The 19,034-nt window shown below is 42.8% G+C and overlaps 1 protein-coding gene across 1 annotated transcript; it reads right to left on the bottom strand.

The window, feature by feature from the left end:
* Window positions 1–3,154: 3,154 nt before the first annotated feature.
* GORASP1 (golgi reassembly stacking protein 1) lies at window positions 3,155–14,477 on the bottom strand. Its single transcript, XM_074157312.1, has 9 exons — window positions 14,323–14,477; window positions 11,037–11,117; window positions 9,747–9,950; window positions 8,981–9,067; window positions 8,510–8,640; window positions 7,834–7,975; window positions 7,178–7,322; window positions 6,043–6,192; window positions 3,155–5,318 (listed from the first exon to the last, which is right to left on the bottom strand). Exons 1-9 carry the CDS (start codon window positions 14,383–14,385, stop codon window positions 5,035–5,037), a joined length of 1,287 nt encoding a protein of 428 aa, XP_074013413.1. The 5' UTR covers window positions 14,386–14,477; the 3' UTR covers window positions 3,155–5,034.
* Window positions 14,478–19,034: the final 4,557 nt, after the last annotated feature.

The raw sequence follows: 19,034 nt of genomic DNA on the forward strand, positions 1-19,034 counted from the left end.
TAGTATTCTGGGCTGCATAGGGAAGAGTGTGGCCAGTAGGTCGAGGGAAGTCATTCTCCCCCTCTGCTCTGCACTGGTGAGGCCACAACTGGAGTATTGCATCCAGTTCTGGGCTCCCCAATTCAAGAGGGATAGGGAACTACTGGAAAGAGTCCAGCGGAGGGCAACAAAGATGATTAAGGGATTGGAGCATCTCCCTTATGAAGAAAGGCTGAGAGAGCTGGGACTCTTTAGTCTGGAGAAGAGAAGGCTGAGGGGAGACCTTATCAATGCCTATAAGTATCTCAAGGGTGGGTTGAAGGAGGAGGGAGCCAGACTCTTTTCAGTGGTTCCCAGTGACAGGACGAGGGGCAACGGGCACAAGTTGAAACATAGGAGGTTCCACTCAAATATGAGAGAGAATTTCTTCACGGTGAGGGTGACAGAGCCCTGGAACAGGCTGCCCAGGGAGGTTGTGGAGTCCCCTTCTTTGGAGATTTTCAAGACCCGCCTGGATGCAGTCCTGGGTAGCATTCTCTAAGCAATCCTGCTTCAGCAGGGGAGTTGGACTAGATGATCTATACGGTCCCTTCCAACTCTAAAAAAAATTCAGTGAAATTCAGTAGTGATAGGATGAGGGGGTAACGGTTTTAAACTGAGAGAGGAGAGATTTAGATTAGATATTAGGAGGAAATTTTTCACTATAAGGGTGGCGAGACACTGGAACAGGTTGCCCGGAGAAGCTGTGGCTGCCCCATCCCTGGAGGTGTTCAAGGCCAGGCTGGATGGGGCTTTGAGCAACCTGGTCTAGTGGGAGGTGTCCCTGCCCATGGCAGGGGCGTTGGAACTCAATGGTCTTTAAGGTCCCTTCCAACCCAAACCATTCTATGATCCTATGACAGGCTGCTGCTGTGTAGAAGTTTTTTTTTTAGTTTCCAAGTTCATGATGGAAAGGAGTTGTAAATCTGGTATTTATTAGAGTGTAACCCATCTCCCAGAAAAACATTTAATTTATCTATGTCGGGCAAGTTATTTTTTCCCCTTCAGGGGGGGTAGTGCTGAGCACAGGAGAGCGAGGCAGCTCAGGAATTGCAGCTGAAGTGCAAGGATCATTTTAGGAAGAAAAGAACTACTTGAAGGATTTAGCATTAACTTTTAGAAACCCCCCAAAAAATATGCAAAATAAGCCCTAGGTGGGAGATACTAATGTAGTTCTACCTCATTGCCAAACTGTGGGGGAAAATTTAAACTCAAGTCCCTTTTAGTTGGGTTGTTCATGTTCTGTGGGCAAGGGGTGACCTGGGGACTGGCAGGGTGTTCCTCAGCCAGCCTTGAGCAGAGCAGGGTGCAGAGCTGCTGTCCTACAGCTCAGCTCACCCCAGCTGCAGCGTGGGCATCTGTTTGATGTGTAGATCTGAGACTCGAGGGAGAGGAGGAAGTTGCAGAGGTCAGTTTGCTGAGGGGAATTAGTGTGGAGCTGCCAGGGAAGGAGAAAGAATGCGTTTGCTCAAGGTGAAGGCATAGAGCGACTGTTAAGGACATTAATCCAGTTACAGTTCTTCAAATTTTGGCAGTCTGTTGCACCGAGGTACTACTTTTTTCCTTCACAGAGGTCCCACTTGATTCAGACTTTATCCCTAGAAATTTCTTGAACTTGTTAATTTAGCATCAGTCTTTAAGCCTATTATCTTACACTTGGAGATGTGCTGATGGCTCCCGAATAGGTCAGGTAGAGCTGCCCCCCCAGCTGGATAACAGAGCTGTTCAAAGCACATGCACGCTTAAATATCAAGAAAGTGATTGATTAAATAGTTCCCTGTACTATATGTGCTGTGTTTTTTTTTCTTGCAAGCAGCTGTACAAACACCGTGCAGAGCAGAGGGTACTGATTAGAGACTGGGTGCCCCATGCCCATCCCCTCTCTGAGGATGTTGTGACACTTTTCAAGCCATTTTTCATGGGACTGTGAATGCTTAATCACTTTCCGTAGCTTAGAAATGTAGTTTAAACCAAACAGTTGCTTTGAAATTGCGTTACAGCAGGACCAGTGCAGATTAGTGTTTGCTTAAGGCAAAAGCAAAGAGGGCGGACAATGTGGCAATGCCCAGGAAATAAGAGATTAGCGCAGTTAAAGCTAACGCAGGGAGTAACCTGTAGCTGCGTTCTCTGAACAGCCAGAGGCAGCGGTGCCTGGTGCTTCCCTAACTGCTTGGCTGCAAAAAATAATTGCCTGGTTCTGGGGGAAGGTGGAGAAGGGTGAGGGCAATGTTGAATTAAAGGCTTCTCCCCGGGAGCCTCCCTCTGCTGCTTTCCACTTCTGGGAGATTCACGGTGCAGGAGCCCAGGGCTGCTGGAACAGCTGAAGTCTCCCTCTTCCTCTGTTACTGCTGTAATCCCTAGTGCTTGGTGAGATTAAATTCTGAGACCCCCCAGCAGGTGGAAAGGCATCATTCAAGCCCATCAGCACAAGTGGTGTGATCTCTACTCACTGTTCCCAGTCTCTCTTCCTGTGGCATTTCTCAGCTGCAGCTAAGAGGAATTCAGCCAAGTGTGGAAACCTGGAGGAACAGCTTCTGGACACAGCCTGGAATAGGACAGCAGAAGACTCAGTACATTGTCAAGCCTACTGTGAAAGTTTGAGAGGGAAAACAAAGTCATCACTGCCTGAATTTGCATATTTCAACAGTTCTTGCCAGTAGTTGTTCACCTTAAAGACACTAAATGCCTTAATTCTGGATCCAGCCCCTCTCAGGAGCTTCTACCACTCTTTTTAGGTTTTATTTTCAAACTAGGAAATTCTAATCAGCTTTCTGACCTCTACACCCATGAGTAAAAGACCATATTCTCTCTCTGTTTCAGTAGGGAGGCAGCTTCAGGAACCTCAAAAGGTAGTCCCCAAACTGTCAAGAGAAAAGGAATTTGATGAGGAGGTTAAACTCTTCACCTCATTTAGCACTATAATTATAAAGTTATAGGTTAGGAGAATACAACATACTGCTGCTAGAGGTTTAACTCTTATTTGGTTTTTTGAAGGGTATGTTACACCACTGTTAACACCCAAATTAAGAATAAAGTCTTCATAAATTTAAACCAACTCCCCCCCCACCCCTTCCAAGAGCATAGTTGGAGGAACTTCCAAGTTCTTCCCTAACGTAAAGTAGGCTGGACACAGACTGCCATAAGCATTTAGCCATTTATTAATGTCACATTTGAAATTTCGTATTGAGTTTTGACATCTCCTGCCCTTGTACTTCTAAAGGGTGCTTACGGTACAGCATCACTTGAACGAGCGACTACCAGCTTAAAAACAGTTTTGACAAAGGTGTAAGACTAGAAACAGTCCTAAATAAACAACATAAAACAAACAAATCCATCATCTAAATGTCATCAGGCTCTGAGACCAAAGAAACATACCCAGAGATTAAGTTACATTTATTTTTAGTGTGTGGCTGTTCGCCCTTATATCAGTCAGTTGGGGTAAGAAAAGAGGAAATTAGCAGTATAGGAAAAAAAAAAAATCTGCTTGCTATTAACAGACCATTTCAAGTCTCTTAATTTTACTACCTGCAGTGAGGGCTTAATGCATTTTTGCAAGCAAAAGATACTTTGACCATCCTGTTCAGAGCTACTCTATCTTATGTGAAAGCAGGATTTAAGAGTAACAACCGAGATGGAGAAACATAAAGGACAGATTTCATGTAGGGGTGTACTCATCTGCAGCCCTCTCGTGTTGCAGCTTCCCCTGCTCCCTCTCACTGAAGCTGAGCTCTCGTGGGCAAATGTGCGTCACCCAGACTCCCCGTCCTGCATCGTTACGAGATTTCAGCCGAGTCACTCGTTTCTCTTACTGACCTCCGCAGAAACAGCTCAGGAGACAGGGCAGAGAACAGGAAATTAGGCAATATTGTGCTAAATAAGCATACTCAAGTATACACACACCTACCTATCCTTGTACCCCGTTCTCTTAATTTACGTAAGATTTTCCCCACAGTGACTGTACCAGCTGTAGTGAAGTTATTCCCAGTCAGCAGCTTTAAAATTCCATGATAAATCACTGCCCTGAGGGTGTACAGACACCCACGTTTCTTTCATTGTTCATGTTTGCTATTACATTCAGAAGCTATTTGAAGACAAATGCAAACAAAACAAGCAGTAACTGTTGCTGCACTAACACCTTCCATCCCCCTGTCTTAAACTTACAATGACTTCTCTAAAAATAGAATTGGGTAAACAGAAAAGCACAACTGAAAGAAAAGCTCTCTGTCACTACAGAAACCAGGACGTATTTAATTCCACCAAAAAGGTTAAATCAGCCTGAAAACCAATGGCCCCGACTTAAAATCCATCTTTGACTTCAGTTTGTTTCACATAACCATCATAATTCTACCCCACACCTTTTTTTTTTTTTTTTAATAAATTGTGCGACCACCACACGATCCGCCAAGGTGAATGACAGGACCCACCAACACCATTCTGTCCTATCTCTATGCTGCAACTTCATATGGTACTTCCTTTCCTGCAGGAGGCGGCGTAGAGAAGGTACATGAATAACCGTAACAGTTAAGGGACTCTAAAACAAGAAAAGTAACAGTTTGCAGAGTAGTAAGTAGGAATAAAGATATCTTGGGGTAGGAAATGAAAACAACCAAAACCATCCAACTGAGGTGTACCATTAGAAAAGGTTTCCAGCAAGTCAAAACCAATCACATTGAGAAAATCATCACTAAGTGTCACTGTTCAGGCAGAGCGCCTTCATAAATACATTCAGGAGCATTTGTAGGCAAAGGCAAATTCAGGAAATTAAGATTTTGCCCATGTCCAACTTGTTCCTGCATTAATTTCTCCATTTATTTGGTGATTTTGGACAGCATTCAAAGTTTGAACACAGATCAATCCATTAAAAAATGATTGGAAAAGACAATAGGGTATGTATTTTGTATGATTTCTTTTATAATATTGTCTACACTAACAAAAATAGCTGTAATTCTTTCAAGATCAGAAAAATATTCCCAGCTGTAGTATTACAGTCTTTAAACAAAAGCAGCAGCATCCATTTCACTCATCATCTTGTGCAGCTTCTTCCTCTTTCTGTTCACATGCTGCTTCATCATCTAGTATCACCTGAGTAGTGGTTAACGAGCTCTCAGTACTGTTTAACAGCAGCTTTGTTTCTTGGTTATTGGGATCAGGTCCTAGCGTTGTTTTTAAAGAAATTTCATTAGGAAGAGTAAAAGAAGGTAAAGATGGAACTGAAGGCAGTATGTCCTCCAACTGGGGCTGCTTGACTGCACCTTCAGAATACATGGCGACATCTTGGGGGTCCAAAGCTGTGGCATTTTCTGGGAAATGGAAACAGTTTGTTAAAAAACATAAACTATCAGGCTAACAGTTGATTTCTCTGGTTAGACACCACGCGTCTAGAAAAATCGGCCTGAATGAGATACCTCAAACAGGCCCGTAACCAGATTCACAGCTCTCAAATACATGGGCTGCGTTTACGCAGTTGTCCCCAAATCTAAAAAATCTGATGGTGCAAGTAGGTTTTTAAGAGACCACGAACCATTTTCTCTGCTGAATTCTTATGCTAGAGATGTTTTATGACGTGTTACAACTCTTACCCACCCCACCTCTTATAAGGGAAAGGCATCCATAATGTGAGGATTATTTTTTTTTTTTTAAAACAGAAAAGTCACTATTAAGATGACTGCAATTTTGTTTTCGCTTTACAACTGTGAATACAATCTTATGGTGCAAAAATTCATTTACAGTGATTTTAGAAATACCTACTTTTAAGGTCAGTTTCATTTGGATCATCAATGTTTTCATTTAAAGAGATACACGTTCTAAAATCTTATAAAACAGCTTATTAATTAATTATTAATTTTTGTCTACTTCTACACCTGACTTCTGCTACTTTTGCCATCTCATTTTAGCCAAACCCCCGTTCCAATTCTTCTTAAAATTGGCTTATTTCCAACAGGCATGATACTGTTAAGCAGGAATGAGTTGGTGCCATTCCAGAAATTAGGTCAGAGGCCTAAAGGGAACCCTGAAAACACTTACCAAAATAAGCAGAAGCTTCACTGCTCAACTTCTCAGTGCCGACTAAAGCATCTGCTGCTGGCATGTTGAAAGAGGCAGACGAAGACACATTGGCCATTTTTGTTAAGTCAGTGAGTTCAGGAAGTGAAATACCAGACATGTCTAGAAATCCTGAAGGACAAAGCAAATAGAATCATAGAATCATTCAGGTTGGAAGGAGACCCTTGGGATCATTGAGTCCAACCATCTTCCCTACTCTACAAAGTTCTTCCCTACACCATATCCCCCAACACCACATCTAAACGGCTCTTAAACACATTCAGAGATGGTGACTCAACCACCTCCCTGGGCAGCCTGTTCCAGTGTCTGACCACTCTTACTGTGAAGAACTTCTTCCTAATGTCTAGTCTAAACCTACTCTGTTGCAACTTGAAGCCATTCCTTCTTGTTCTATTGCTGTTTGCTTGTGAGACTAGCACCAACCTCTCTACAATGTCCTTTCAAGTAGTTATAGGGAGTGATGAGGTCTCCCCTCAGTCTCCTCTTCCTCAAACTAAACAGTCCCAGCTCCCTCAATCGTTCTTCATACGACTTATGCTCCAGGCCCTTCACCAGCTTCGTTGCCCTCCTCTGTACCTGCTCCAGCACCTCGATATCTCTCTTGTATTGAGGTGCCCAAAACTGGACACAATACTCCAGGTGTGGCCTCACCACTGCTGAGTACAGGGGGACAATCACCTCCCTACTTCTGCTGGTCACACTATTTCTAATACAAGCCAGGATGCCATTGGCTTTCTTGGCCAATATCCTGTATTAAGGATATACAGAAATATTACAGTACTGTTTTAGATAGAACACAAAATTCTTGATTCAAAAAGACTTGTTCTATCCAGACTGAAGTCCCCTCCCTGCTAAATGCAAATTTAACCTCTTAGCTGACATCAGTGGAAAGACTTCTGCAGAATGTTAACCTCAGTCAGGTTCACAGTACCCAAATTCTACAGCTCTGAAATCCAGTGAAGTCAAAAACTTTAAGGAAAACAACCACCAATGCTTGTAGTTCTGCATTTAAGTCTCTAAACTTGTTTAAGACCACCTTAGTTTACTTAGATGTCCTCTAAAGAATTGCTGAAAAAGAGCACTTAAGAAAATATACCTGGATCCATAACTCTCCGGAGAGGGGGAGGAGGAGAAAGTGAGCTTTCTGGCGAATAACCACCCATTTCTTGATCTGTGGAATGATCCAAGTTCGTAACTATTTCAGAGTTGTCACTCTGAGAAGCAGGTGCCAATAATGGAGTCTGGAATAACACAGTAAGAAGAAAAAGCATCTTTTTATATTGAAAGCTTCACTGAAGATGGTCTTCCTATGAAAGCATTCTGCCCCAGTCTCCAAGTACACCAGTTCAGAGAGAACCTACAATGCCAAAACTGACAGACAAGCCACCAATTAGGACATGTTCCAGTGTGGCCTTTTAAAGCTAGTATGTTCTTAGAAGAGCAGTCCATATTAATTCTTGTCAGTGTATTTTATTTCCTAGTGAGGAGGGTATTCTTCTAATCTGAGTCTCTGTAACATGCAAATCTTTAAAACAGGAAGAAAAGATCTGGCAAAAATTATTATCGGCCAACACCAGTGATCTGTTATCTGCTCAGCGTCATCAGCTCTCACTTCCCCTTCACCTAACACCTTTTCATTCAAGCACAATTGTATGCTGTACTCAAATATACCGTATCATGAATGTTCCAACAAGTAGAAAATCTGGAAACCCCAGAGAATGTGACGGAGATATGAACTGATTTCTTACATACCTCTGTGTAACCATTAGTAGGTGGTACAGGAGCTCCAGCTTCCGGTGAGGGTGAAGGTGGTTTGCTTTCTGGCTTTTTCTTTGATACTAAGGACTGCGTTGGAATTCTATGCAAATAGCCGTATCCAATACCACATCCTAAACTGTACAAGAAAAATAAAACAAGACATGAAAAAATGGTGTTCTTAACAAAGCTGGTAAGCGTTTTAAATTTTGACTCTTTAAAACAGAAAGAGTTTGAGTCTTTAATCTATAGCAAGAAATACCTACCTGCAGGAATCATTTCACTTACTTATAGCACTCAAGGAGCACTCTGCAACTGACATCCAGCTATGCATAGCTTAGCTTTCAGCTGATTATATATTTTGTAAAGATATAAAAATAATCTGACCCAATTTGGATTTTATTCTTGCTTTAACTGAATTAGTGAAATGGCTACTGGGTAAGTTAACACAGGTTTTGCCTTTGATTTCAGCTCAAACAGGATTAGATCCAGAACACACCTAATTCCTAGTTCCAAACTATTTTTTTAATGGAAAAACAAACAATTTTGTATAAAGAAACAAGGCTTAACTTGAAAACAACAAGCTGTAATCAATAACAACACTCTTAACGGGAGCTCATTTACAGCGAGTATATAACCTGTCATCAGCCAGTGACTGTCCGGAGATCAGTACCTTCCTTCTCCACCCCAAGCTCCATTGGGAGTCACAACTACCTCTCGAATGGAATCTGCTTCAGTGTTATAAACCATCAGCTTCAGCGGCTTCCCCTCGTGGGATTCAATCAGTGAAAAGAAATCCTCTGACTAAGAAAAAGAGAAAGTAGTAGTATTACTCAAATGTCTAAGGGGCTGGAAGCAAGTTAGCATTTTATGCAGTTATTTAATTCAACACGAGATATTAAAAAACCAAAGACAGATTAAAATTCACTAGTGTAGTTTGATCTTTAGCGGCAACTTTCTTTTACTGACAGATTAAAAAGAGATAATGTTTACCTCAACCATAAAATACCTGTCATAAACATCAACCTCCCCAAAGACTACCCCCATACATTTGATGTACACGATTAGATTTATAAAAAAGCATACCCTACAACAACACAGCAGGCACAAAGACAACCACTACTTGAAGGAACAGGCAACCTACCTCCTGAAGGATCTGATCAGATCCAACGATGTAGTCAGTGTAGGGCTGGAGACCAGCTAGAGCTGCAGGAGATGCAGGTTCAACGTCCTGTGAAGGAACAACATACGTCACCTGCGCTTGCAGCAGCATAAGCTACTATCTAAAACGAAAACTAACTCCAAAAACAGAAGGAGAGAACATTTTGTTTATGAGACAAGACAGAAGTCCTTGAACAGTCCACATCTAGGTGTGACATCTTGTAAAACATGCTGAATAAGGAAAAAGATACCACCAATTCAAAATGAGATACTCTGAAGACACTCTTAAGCCGCATTTATTTAATTAAACAAGAAACATTAAAAAAAAAAGATCATGTCAGTCTTTCCTGAGCTCTTCTACTCTTTCAGCTCTCCCTCTTAATTTTAAAATAATGTTCTGGTGCTTTTTGTAACATTAATATTACTTAGATGAAGCACAGCCAACACAGAGACACCTATCGAGTCAGAGTCTTTTTTGCTTTTGCCATTGATTCTTTAAAATAAGATGATAAAACCTTCTCCCCATGACACAGTGATCGGGGTTGAGAGGGATGGAGATAATTTTCTTCATAGCAACAGTCACCCACTACTTGTCCCTATTCAAATAGCTCAGACAAACTTTCAAGACTCTGTTCCCTTCTTCCGTGCGATTTCAGTGTTGTACTTCTACATACAAGTTACTTCTATACATTGCACTTCAAAACAAGGTTGTATGAACGCAAACAAGCCAATGAAGAATTCCATCTCACCAAAACGTGCCACACGTGTTCATTGGCTCCCTGGAAGCTGCAGAACCTCACGCTGGCTCCAAGAAGACCTTGTCCTCCCCACATGTTACTGGGGATCACCTCCACCTCTCTTATTTTCATTGTTTTGATATTATACACCTCCAGCTTCACTGCTTTTTCTGCATTTGCCTTCAGCAGATCTTTCAACATATTGTTTTCTTTATTCTGTAAAGCACAGAAAGAGATGTAAGATTAACATTTTTTCTATTTGCACCTGTAACACACCTGTGGCAGAATTTCAACACAAAGAATCAAAACCATCAAAGTTTAGGCTCTGCGTTTCACGATCAGTCCCAGCAGTTCAATTTGCTTGTATTAGAAAGAAGTCAGTACTATCAGCTCATGTGCCTTTACATAAGTACTTACTATTCTTTTGTTTCATCACACACATTCCTGTTCCTTTTAACTGCGATTAAATAATATCAGCGATATTAAATCTCAACAATGTAGTCATAACAGGAAGCAGCAACATTTTACTTCGTGGCTCTGAACCCAGTCCTTGTTCAATAACCTTTCGAAGTCATTGCAGATTGACTGTGAAAGCACAGACTATTTGGCAGCAGCTTAGAGAACTATCATTATTTCTGTCATGCTAGAAGATCACATGATCTTCCACCATGATCTTCCATTCATCTGAGATCCATGATCTTCCTTTATAACCATCACTTCCAGAAAGACACTTCTACTAATCAAACCACGGCCAACTTAATGAATTCAGCATTAAGGTGAAGCATACAAAGCTGTGAGCTCTTTAAGCCAGAAACAAACCAACAAAACAAACCAAAACTCTTCTGTCATAACTCAACATACAGAAACTGTTCCCAGTCTTAAAGTATAAGTGAGATGGGCTATAATTCTTTTTCATGTTTTATCAAATGTTGAAACGTGCTTGCTTAAACAAATGTTGAGCTCTTACCATTGACTCACCAGTTCAATATTCACTTTGTGGCAGAAAATATGCATGAATGAGTAATGTCATAAACATTGTGTTAAACTGTTAAGAAGTTAAGGTGACTAAAGGCATAAATAAGACTCCTCAAATTTGGATCCAGCTAGAGAGGAGACTTTGAACACCGCCAAGTTTTATTTTACCCTTCTAATGCCACATACAATGCCCAATGTGAAAAACTTTCTTTACTGCGACAGCTTTGGCTTCTGCCTTTCATCATTACAACACCCATATTTCATGCAAGGGGAAAAAAAAAAAAAAAAAAAAAAAAAAAAGGTAAAATAAAAGCATTTGAGGCTTACAAGCCTGGTGTGTCCTATGGCAATGATGAAATCAAAGAAAGGTTCCAGTCCTCCTTGTTGAGCTGGGGAGTTTTCTTGAACCTGCAAAACATACATTTTTTTTATTACACATTGATCTCTAGTTACAGTAAGCAACAGTGTTAATCTTTACACTTAATAAATATTTACTTCTGAGTTGAAGCAGAGATAAGATACCAAATGACAGACCTCAGGAACTTGCTTTTATGAAACTATCAACAACAGGTGTTGAAATTAAGCTGTAAAAAACAGGTTTTGAATCCCATACAAGACACGAGTATTGTGATTCAGAGTATAGAGCATGGGATTATTAAATACTGAAGACTTTGGAGAAGGGCTTGGTTTTCAGAGCACTGCTTCAGGATTTTATTGCATGCTACTAATAGCCTGAGCATATTGAGCATCCCCAATACATCACAGCCATTTTTACATAAACACAATTTACAGTTACATTCCCACAGTTTATAGTGCGTTAGAGTAGGAACACTTAAAAGAGTATACTAAAAACAATGGCTAACCACAAACACTGGTCAAGAAGATTGCCATCACTTACAATAGATTGATTAGAAATGAGTTGCAACATCTCAATTTCATTATAACCAAGTTATCATAACACTGATGTAATACAGAAATATAGAGAATACCTATTAAAATGCATTCACACCAGGATAAAACCCACCAGAAGTTACACAGAACTTGATATATGCAGAGTATATGAGAGTATACACACTTCAAAGTATACTAACAAAGCAACACAGTCTCAAGGGAACCATTGCAAACCTGCTAAAAGTTTGCACTGTTTTTAACTTTACTTTTTGTGAACTCAGCAGTACAGCCCTCAACCCGCAATATAGACTCCTGAAAGCCACCTCATGATTTAAGTGCTAAATTACAACCCACGCATCATCTAAACTAAAAAGTTCATTTCTAGCAAGGTTAAAACTGCTCCATCTTTCATTTGGTCTTGTGTTACCAAACTGATATATTTTATTAAGTTTTTTTAAATGAAGTTGTATCAGTATTAGGGCTTTTGCTGGCATAACTCTCTATGCAAGTTATAAAATATACATAAGTAATAGCATAGTTACTTCAGCAAAAGCTTTTAAAGCAAAAAAAAATAAAAAATGCTTTATTATTAAACAGTCGAGACTGACCACTGTAAGCACAATTGTAGTAGGAAGTATAAACTTTTATCACAAGCCTAAACTGCATCGGAAGCAAACAGCCAGCTTATACTGAACCAAGCTGAAGGTTAAAAAAAAGTTTACATCCCAATTCTAAATAATGTGCAAGAAGCTTTACAATCAAACTGTCACGTAACACAATGTCAAGGATGAAAACATACACAAAAAGTAGTACACAGAAGTTATTACGGAGCTCATGACATTGTTGTTCAGATGTCTAAAAGCTTTACAGATTCCCACATGAAGCTGTAAGTTATAAAAAAGCCTGCAGTATTTTGTTTTTCAAAACAATACCATATCAAGTGTTGTATGAATTCCCTGGAGGGGAAAAAAAAAAAAAAAAAAAAAGGAAAAAAGGAGTTTGTCTCCTGCATACTGTAGGTCACCAAAATCATCCTCCAGTACAGACAGCTGAGCAGTATCCCGCACTGAATGTAAAAGAAGGAGGCTTTTCATGACCAATAGTCATTTCCAATGGCATTGACTCAGGTAAGGAGACTGACAAAAGCAAATTACAACCCTGGTACCCTAAACACATACATCTTGAGATGCTGAGAAACACAAACTGCTGATGAAGTGAAAAGCAGCACATGGCGACAACAGTTCCACTCATTTCAGGGAGGAAGACCACCAACTAAATGAACAGATAACTTCCCCAACAACTGTTAACTTATCAGCAATACCTCTGCCTATCTTTAAGCTCCAAGATACGCACTTAAACAAAGGTGTGCACAAACAATATGCCAGATAGAGGACTTGGAACAAACTTGCATGTACATATGTATAGCACCTGTGAGAAGCAGCCCCTCAGGAAAACACTGGCTCGTGCAGGAATTAACTCCCCAGATGCTGTACAGATCCAAAGAGAAATTAGTCACATCTCCAAGTCAAGGGAATTTGGAGGGGTGCGGGGAGGAAGGGCTATATTCATAGAATGGTTTAGGTTGGAATGGACCTTAAAAGTCAACGAGTTCCAACCCCTCTGCCATGGGCAGGGACACCTCCCACTAGACCAGGTTGCTCAAAACCCCATCCAGCCTGGTCTTGAACACCTCCAGGGATGGGGCATCCACAACTTCTCTGGGCAACCTGGGCCAGCATCACACCACCCTCATAGTGAAAAATTTCTTCCCAATACCTAACCTAAATCTTCTCTCTTTCAGTTTAAAACCATTACCCCTTGTCCCATCGCTACATTCCCTGATAGAGTCCCTCCCCATCTCTCCTGTAGGCCCTCTTCAGGTACCAGAAGGCCGTTATAAGGTCTCCCCAGAGCCTTCTCTTCTCCAGGCTGAACAACCCCAACTCTCTCAGCCTGTCTTCATAGAAGAGGTGCTCTGACCATCTTTGTGCCGCTCCTCTGGACTCACTCCAACAGGTCCACGTCCTTCTTATGCTGGGGGCTCCAGAGCTGGACACAGCACTCCAGGTGGGATCTCACCAGAGCAGAGCAGAAGGGCAGAATCCCCCCCCCCTAGCCCTGCTGGCCACACTGCTTTTGAAGCATCCCAGGATGCAGTTGGCTTTCTGGGCTGCCAGCACACATTGCCATCTCATGTTGAGCTTCTCATCGACCAACATCCCCAAGTCCTCCTCCTCTGGGCTACTCTCAATCCATTCTCCGCCTAGCCTGTATTTGTGCTTGGGATTGCCTCGACCCACGTGCAGGACCTTGCACTTGGCCTTACTGAACTTTATGAGGTTAAACTATTTCAAATTCTTCGAAAGAAACACAAAAAGCTCCCCTGGGCTGTCCGGCAGCCGAGACACGGCAGGTCATGGCTCCGAAGCCGTCGGGGGGGCCGTGAGGCCGCGCTGGGCGGGTTCACCCTCGCTGCCACCGGCAGCGGCGCGGCCGCTCCTCCCCTGCCGTCGTGGCAGCTCCCTGGACGGAGCCGACAGGTGCGGGCGCGGGGGGAGCCGGGCAGACCGCGGGCCCGCCGCCCCCAGCCCAGCCCCCTCTCCGGTGCCGGACTCAGCCTCCCTGAGGCTGGAGCGGGAAAGCGGGACCGCACGCCCCGCCGGCCGCCGCCTCAGCGCCGGTCGCCGCCTAAAGGCCCTCCCGCCCTCACCGTCCACCTCACCCCGTGTACGTGGAATCCCTCGGCACCGCCGTCGGGGACCTCGGAGCTCGAGCCCAGCCCCATGCCCACCACCGCGGGAACCCGACCGGACGGGACGCTCAGGCGGCGGCGGCGGCGGCAGCAGCAAGCATCGCCCTCCCGCCGCTCCCTCAGAGGAGGGCGTCGCAGGCCTGAGCAAACGAGCGCCGAGCACAGCGCCCAAGCTGGGCAGAGGAAAATGAGAGATGAGATCTATCCCACGCCCTGGCGTGACGCGGCGACGCCCTTAGCGACCGCGGAGGGGGCGGGGGAAGCGAGGCGTTGCTAGGGGAGGGCGGGGCGCGCGAGGCGCTGGGCGGGGAGCGGCTGAGGGGGAGTCCTGAGGAGAAACGCCTGAGGGGGGGGGCGGGCGAGGGTCCGAGGGGAAGCCATGAGGAGAAACGGCCGAGGGGGAGCGGCCGAGGGGAAGCCCTGAGGTGAAATGGCCGAGGGGGAGCCCTGAGGAGAAACGCCTGAGGGGGAGCGAGCGAGGGGACGAGGGGGAGCCCTGAGGAGAAACGCCTGAGGGGGAGCGGGAGAGGGACCGAGGGGGAGCCCTGAGGAGAAACGGCCGAACGGCTGACGAAGGGCTGAGGGGTTTGTACCTGAGCGTTATATTCTTGGGAAGAGTCAGCGTGGCTGTGATAACGGGGTGTCCTGTCTCACACGTCTTTTGGGAGTTCCTAAAGGCATTAACAAACACACAGAAAGGAGTGATCACAAATCACAGAATGGTAGGGGTTGGAAGGCGCCTTCAGAGATCATCCAAGTCCAACCCCCCTGCCAAAGCAGGGTCACCCAGAGCAGGTTGGACAGGAATGCATTCAGGCAGGTTTTGAATATCTCTAGAGGACTCCACACCCTCTCTGGGCAGCATGTTTCAGTGCTCTGGCACCCTCAAAGTAAAGAAGTTTTTCCTCACGTTCAGAGAATTTCCCGTGTTCCAGTTTGTGTCCATTGCCCCTTGTCCTGTCACTGGGCACCACTGAGAAGAGTTTGGCCCCATCCTCTTGATACCTGCCCTTTAGATATTGATAAGCGTTGATGAGGTCCCCTCTCAGTCTTCTCCAGACTAAACAGACCCAGGTCTCTCAGCCTTTCCTCATCAGAGAGATGCTCCATTCCCTTCATCATCTTTGTAGCATCCACTGGACTCTCTCCAGTAGTTCCCTGTCCTTGAACCAGGGAGCCCAGAACCGGACACAGTGCCCCGGATGTGGCCTCACCAGGGCAAAGTAGAGGGGAAGGATGACCTCCCTCCACCTGCTGGCCACGCTCTTTTTAAAGGACCTCAGGAGATCATTGGCCACAAGGGCACATTGCTGGCTGCTGGTCAACTTGTGGTCCACCAGGACTCCCAGGTCTCTCCCTGCAGAGCTGCTTTCCAGCAAGTCAACCCTGAACCTAATCTGGGTGCTCAGTGCTCGCATATTCAATTTGTCAACTTACACGAAGCTCAGAGATGACAATAAATTATTAAACACCATTGCATAGCAGAATTCGTAGCGATCACATTATGGTATTCTCAGGAAGAGAAATCAAGTTTTATTTTCATCTCACCTTGGAGACGATTCTCTGCTGCACTAAAGATTCGTTTCGACTAGTTGCATGAGTGTTTCTAGAACATTGGCACAAGAGTATTTCAGACACTAGAGAAGAACAGTAACTAGTAGCTATTTCTTCTATCAAGGTAATAAATTTTAGGTCCCGAAAGACACAGAACACTTCCAGCTCACACAGGAGTGATACAAGGTTCAGCAGCAGTTGGGACTGAGCTGAAATCCTGTACAAGGTAATAGGACATTTACATTTGATATCAGTGGAGAATTTTTCCATGTGTCTTTGTGCAAAATTAATTAATTTTTTTAAGATATAATTTCTAAAGGAGAAAAGCTTACTAATTTACTTTCCGATCCGGCAAATGCTGAACAATTTTGATTTCAGTAACACAATCTGATAAGCTACTGACCTGTTTGTTAGGAGGCTTGTTTGATTTGACTGGTTTTGTCATTACATGACTTTTCAAAATTTAACACATTTCGCACATTTTTGTTTTTAGATAATGAAGCTTATTTAGAACTGGAAAACAAAATAAACTGGAAAAATACAGGAACTAATGAATTATATTGTGCAGGAATGTTTTTATGGCTAATGGATAAAAAAGATTAAGGACTTGACAGAATGCTTAAAGTGTTGCCTGGATCTAGAGAGGTAGGGTGTAAGTGGTATTTCATCCGTAACAAGACAGAAGTACTCACTACTTAAAAAGTAAAATGAGATCATCAGACATTTAGCCAAATACAAGAAAATATAAATATGCAAAACCTAATGTGTACTTTACCTAGGATTGTAATTATCTAGATTACATTTTTTGTTTACTATAAAATCTGGGAAAATTAATTGATTATTTTTTTTAGTGGATTTTCCTACATTAATCCAAAACTCTTCTGATGAGGAAGATTTTTTTTTTTTTCTGCAGTGCGAAAATAAAATGATGGTTGGGGGTAAAACTGTTTCATCAGGCCTATGTACATTTGGTTGCAACTTTGGAATTACTTTGAGGTAATTATATGCCAGAGGCAGGGAGTCTGGAATTTAAAGGCTTTCTGAACAGGTCTTACAGACTGCTCCACTAAAAGGCAAATCCTGACCTACTGAGAAAGAGGTACAAGGAGTTTAAGAAGAGTTTCAAGCTGCTTCTTCCTGTATTTCTTTCTGTGATTATTCTTCCCTCGTGAATTCTGTTATACAGGAAACACTCTGCATTTAAAAGAGTTTCTCAAAATATGCAAAGAGGATTGTCCAGTCCCATCTGTGACACCGTGCAAAGGTTACCTACCTGCATATTGGTGGTGTTAAAACTGGCCAGTCCTTAACTGATGGATGAAAATTGTTGTCAAGTTTCTTAGTAAACATTTTTGAAATTTTATTTTTTAAATTTTATTCTGTTAATTGTGCATTAGATAGTAAGAAGAGGATTGTTTTATTGTTAGTAAATGGCTAAGGAGTAGATTTTAGGCATTCTCCAAAATACGTTGTTAACAGAGGATTTTCCTTTTATAATAAAGAAGTCAGTACATAATAAAAACCAGCTAATTAGTAATGCAGGGTTAAAAACATGGCAATTGGCAGGTCATTAGAAATATATTCTGATTGTTATGAGGCTTTAAGCCACTAGAAATAATGCAGTGTTATGGCATTTTCGCACAATGATATCTATATGAGGTCTTTGCTTTTGCAGATACTGAATTTTGAAAGAAATATCATTTATCATTCATGGTAATGGAACTAAACGTAATATGGAAGTGACAGATTCTGCAGAGTACTGTAAAATTTAAATGCTTATTTTTTAAAGCTCTTTGTGTGCTTAGCAATTACAGCTTGCATGCAGTATCAGTCTTTTCTAAAGATTCATATGTAAATGAAAGCTGGTATGTGAAAGGTGTGCTGACCCTTCTAAAATACATTTAGATGTGTAGATGTAGTATAAAAAGCTGCAGCTGAGTTAGTCATAGGTTCCTTTTTTTCAATCAGTGGAGAAAAACAGGCACTTCCTGGCTGTAGCTCTTATAATTAAGGATTTCTCATCCCCATTGTACAAGTAATTGTTCGGTATGGCAGAAGGATTGCGTAATGTGAATAAAGATCTCTTTGGCCTCTTTCAGAACTGTTTTCTATTGAACTCATCAGAAATTATAAAGGAGTAAACATTAAAATTCAAAATTTCAAAGGAGTGAATGTTTTCAAATATTAACATCTGAACTCAGTAAGCTTCAGAAGTGAGCTTGCAGTTCAGAGGAAATTCTGTGAATGAGTTTAATTTGTTAAAAAAACCGAAAAATATTAATGGAAGATTAGTTCTTTGCTCGTTATAAATACAAAATATTTGTATAATAATATGTGTATAATAAATTTTAAGATGATCAAATCCAGCTCACTAAATTGCTACCCCAAGCAATGCTACAGGCTTGGGGAAGAGTGGCTGGAAAGCTGCCCAGCAGAAAAGGACCTGGGAGTGTTAGTGGACAGCCGGCTTAACATGAGCCAGCAGTGTGCCCAGGCAGCCAAGAAGGCCAACGGCATCCTGGCTTGTATCAGGAATAGCGTGGCCAGCAGGAGCAGGGAAGTCATCGTGCCTCTGTACTTGGCACTGGTGAGGCCTCACCTCGAGTGCTGTGTTCAGTTTTGGGCCCCTCACTACAGGAAAGACATTGAAGTGCTGGAGCGTGTCCAGAGGAGAGCCACCAAGCTGGTGAGGGGTCTGGAGAACAAGTCCTATGAGGAGAGGCTGAGGGAACTGGGCATGTTTAGTTTGGAGAAGAGGAGGCTGAGGGGAGACCTCATTGCCCTCTACAACTACCTGAAAGGAAACTGTAGAGAGGCGGGGATTGGCCTCTTCTCCCAAGGGAATAACGACAGGACCAGAGGAAATGGTATGAAGCTGCGGCAAGGGAGGTTTAGATTAGATATTAGGAAGAATTACTTTACTGAAAGAGTGGTCAAGCACTGGAACAGCCTGCCCAGGGAGGTGGTGGAGTCACCATCCCTGGAGGTATTTAAGAAACGTGTAGACATGGCTCTTCAGGGCATGCTCTAGTGCCTGGGATTGTTGGTTTGTGGTGGGGTGTTGTGTGTGAGGTTGTGGGTGTGGGGTTTAGTTGGTGGGTGCTTTTTTTTTTTTTTCTTTTTTGGGG

The sequence above is a fragment of the Numenius arquata genome, chromosome 12 (genome assembly GCF_964106895.1).
Source record: "Numenius arquata chromosome 12, bNumArq3.hap1.1, whole genome shotgun sequence".
Lineage (NCBI taxonomy): Eukaryota > Metazoa > Chordata > Aves > Charadriiformes > Scolopacidae > Numenius > Numenius arquata.

Bases quoted from the DNA above. Each gene is read 5' to 3' on its own strand.
- GORASP1 (XM_074157312.1), bottom strand. From the start codon at position 14,385: ATGGGGCTGGGCTCGAGCTCCGAGGTCCCCGACGGCGGTGCCGAGGGA. The intron at 9,068-9,746 runs GTGAGATGGAAT...GTTCCTTCACAG, and splicing joins AACACGTGTGGCACGTTTTG to GACGTTGAACCTGCATCTCC. The intron at 5,319-6,042 runs GTAAGTGTTTTC...TCCATTTCCCAG, and splicing joins TGAAGCTTCTGCTTATTTTG to AAAATGCCACAGCTTTGGAC.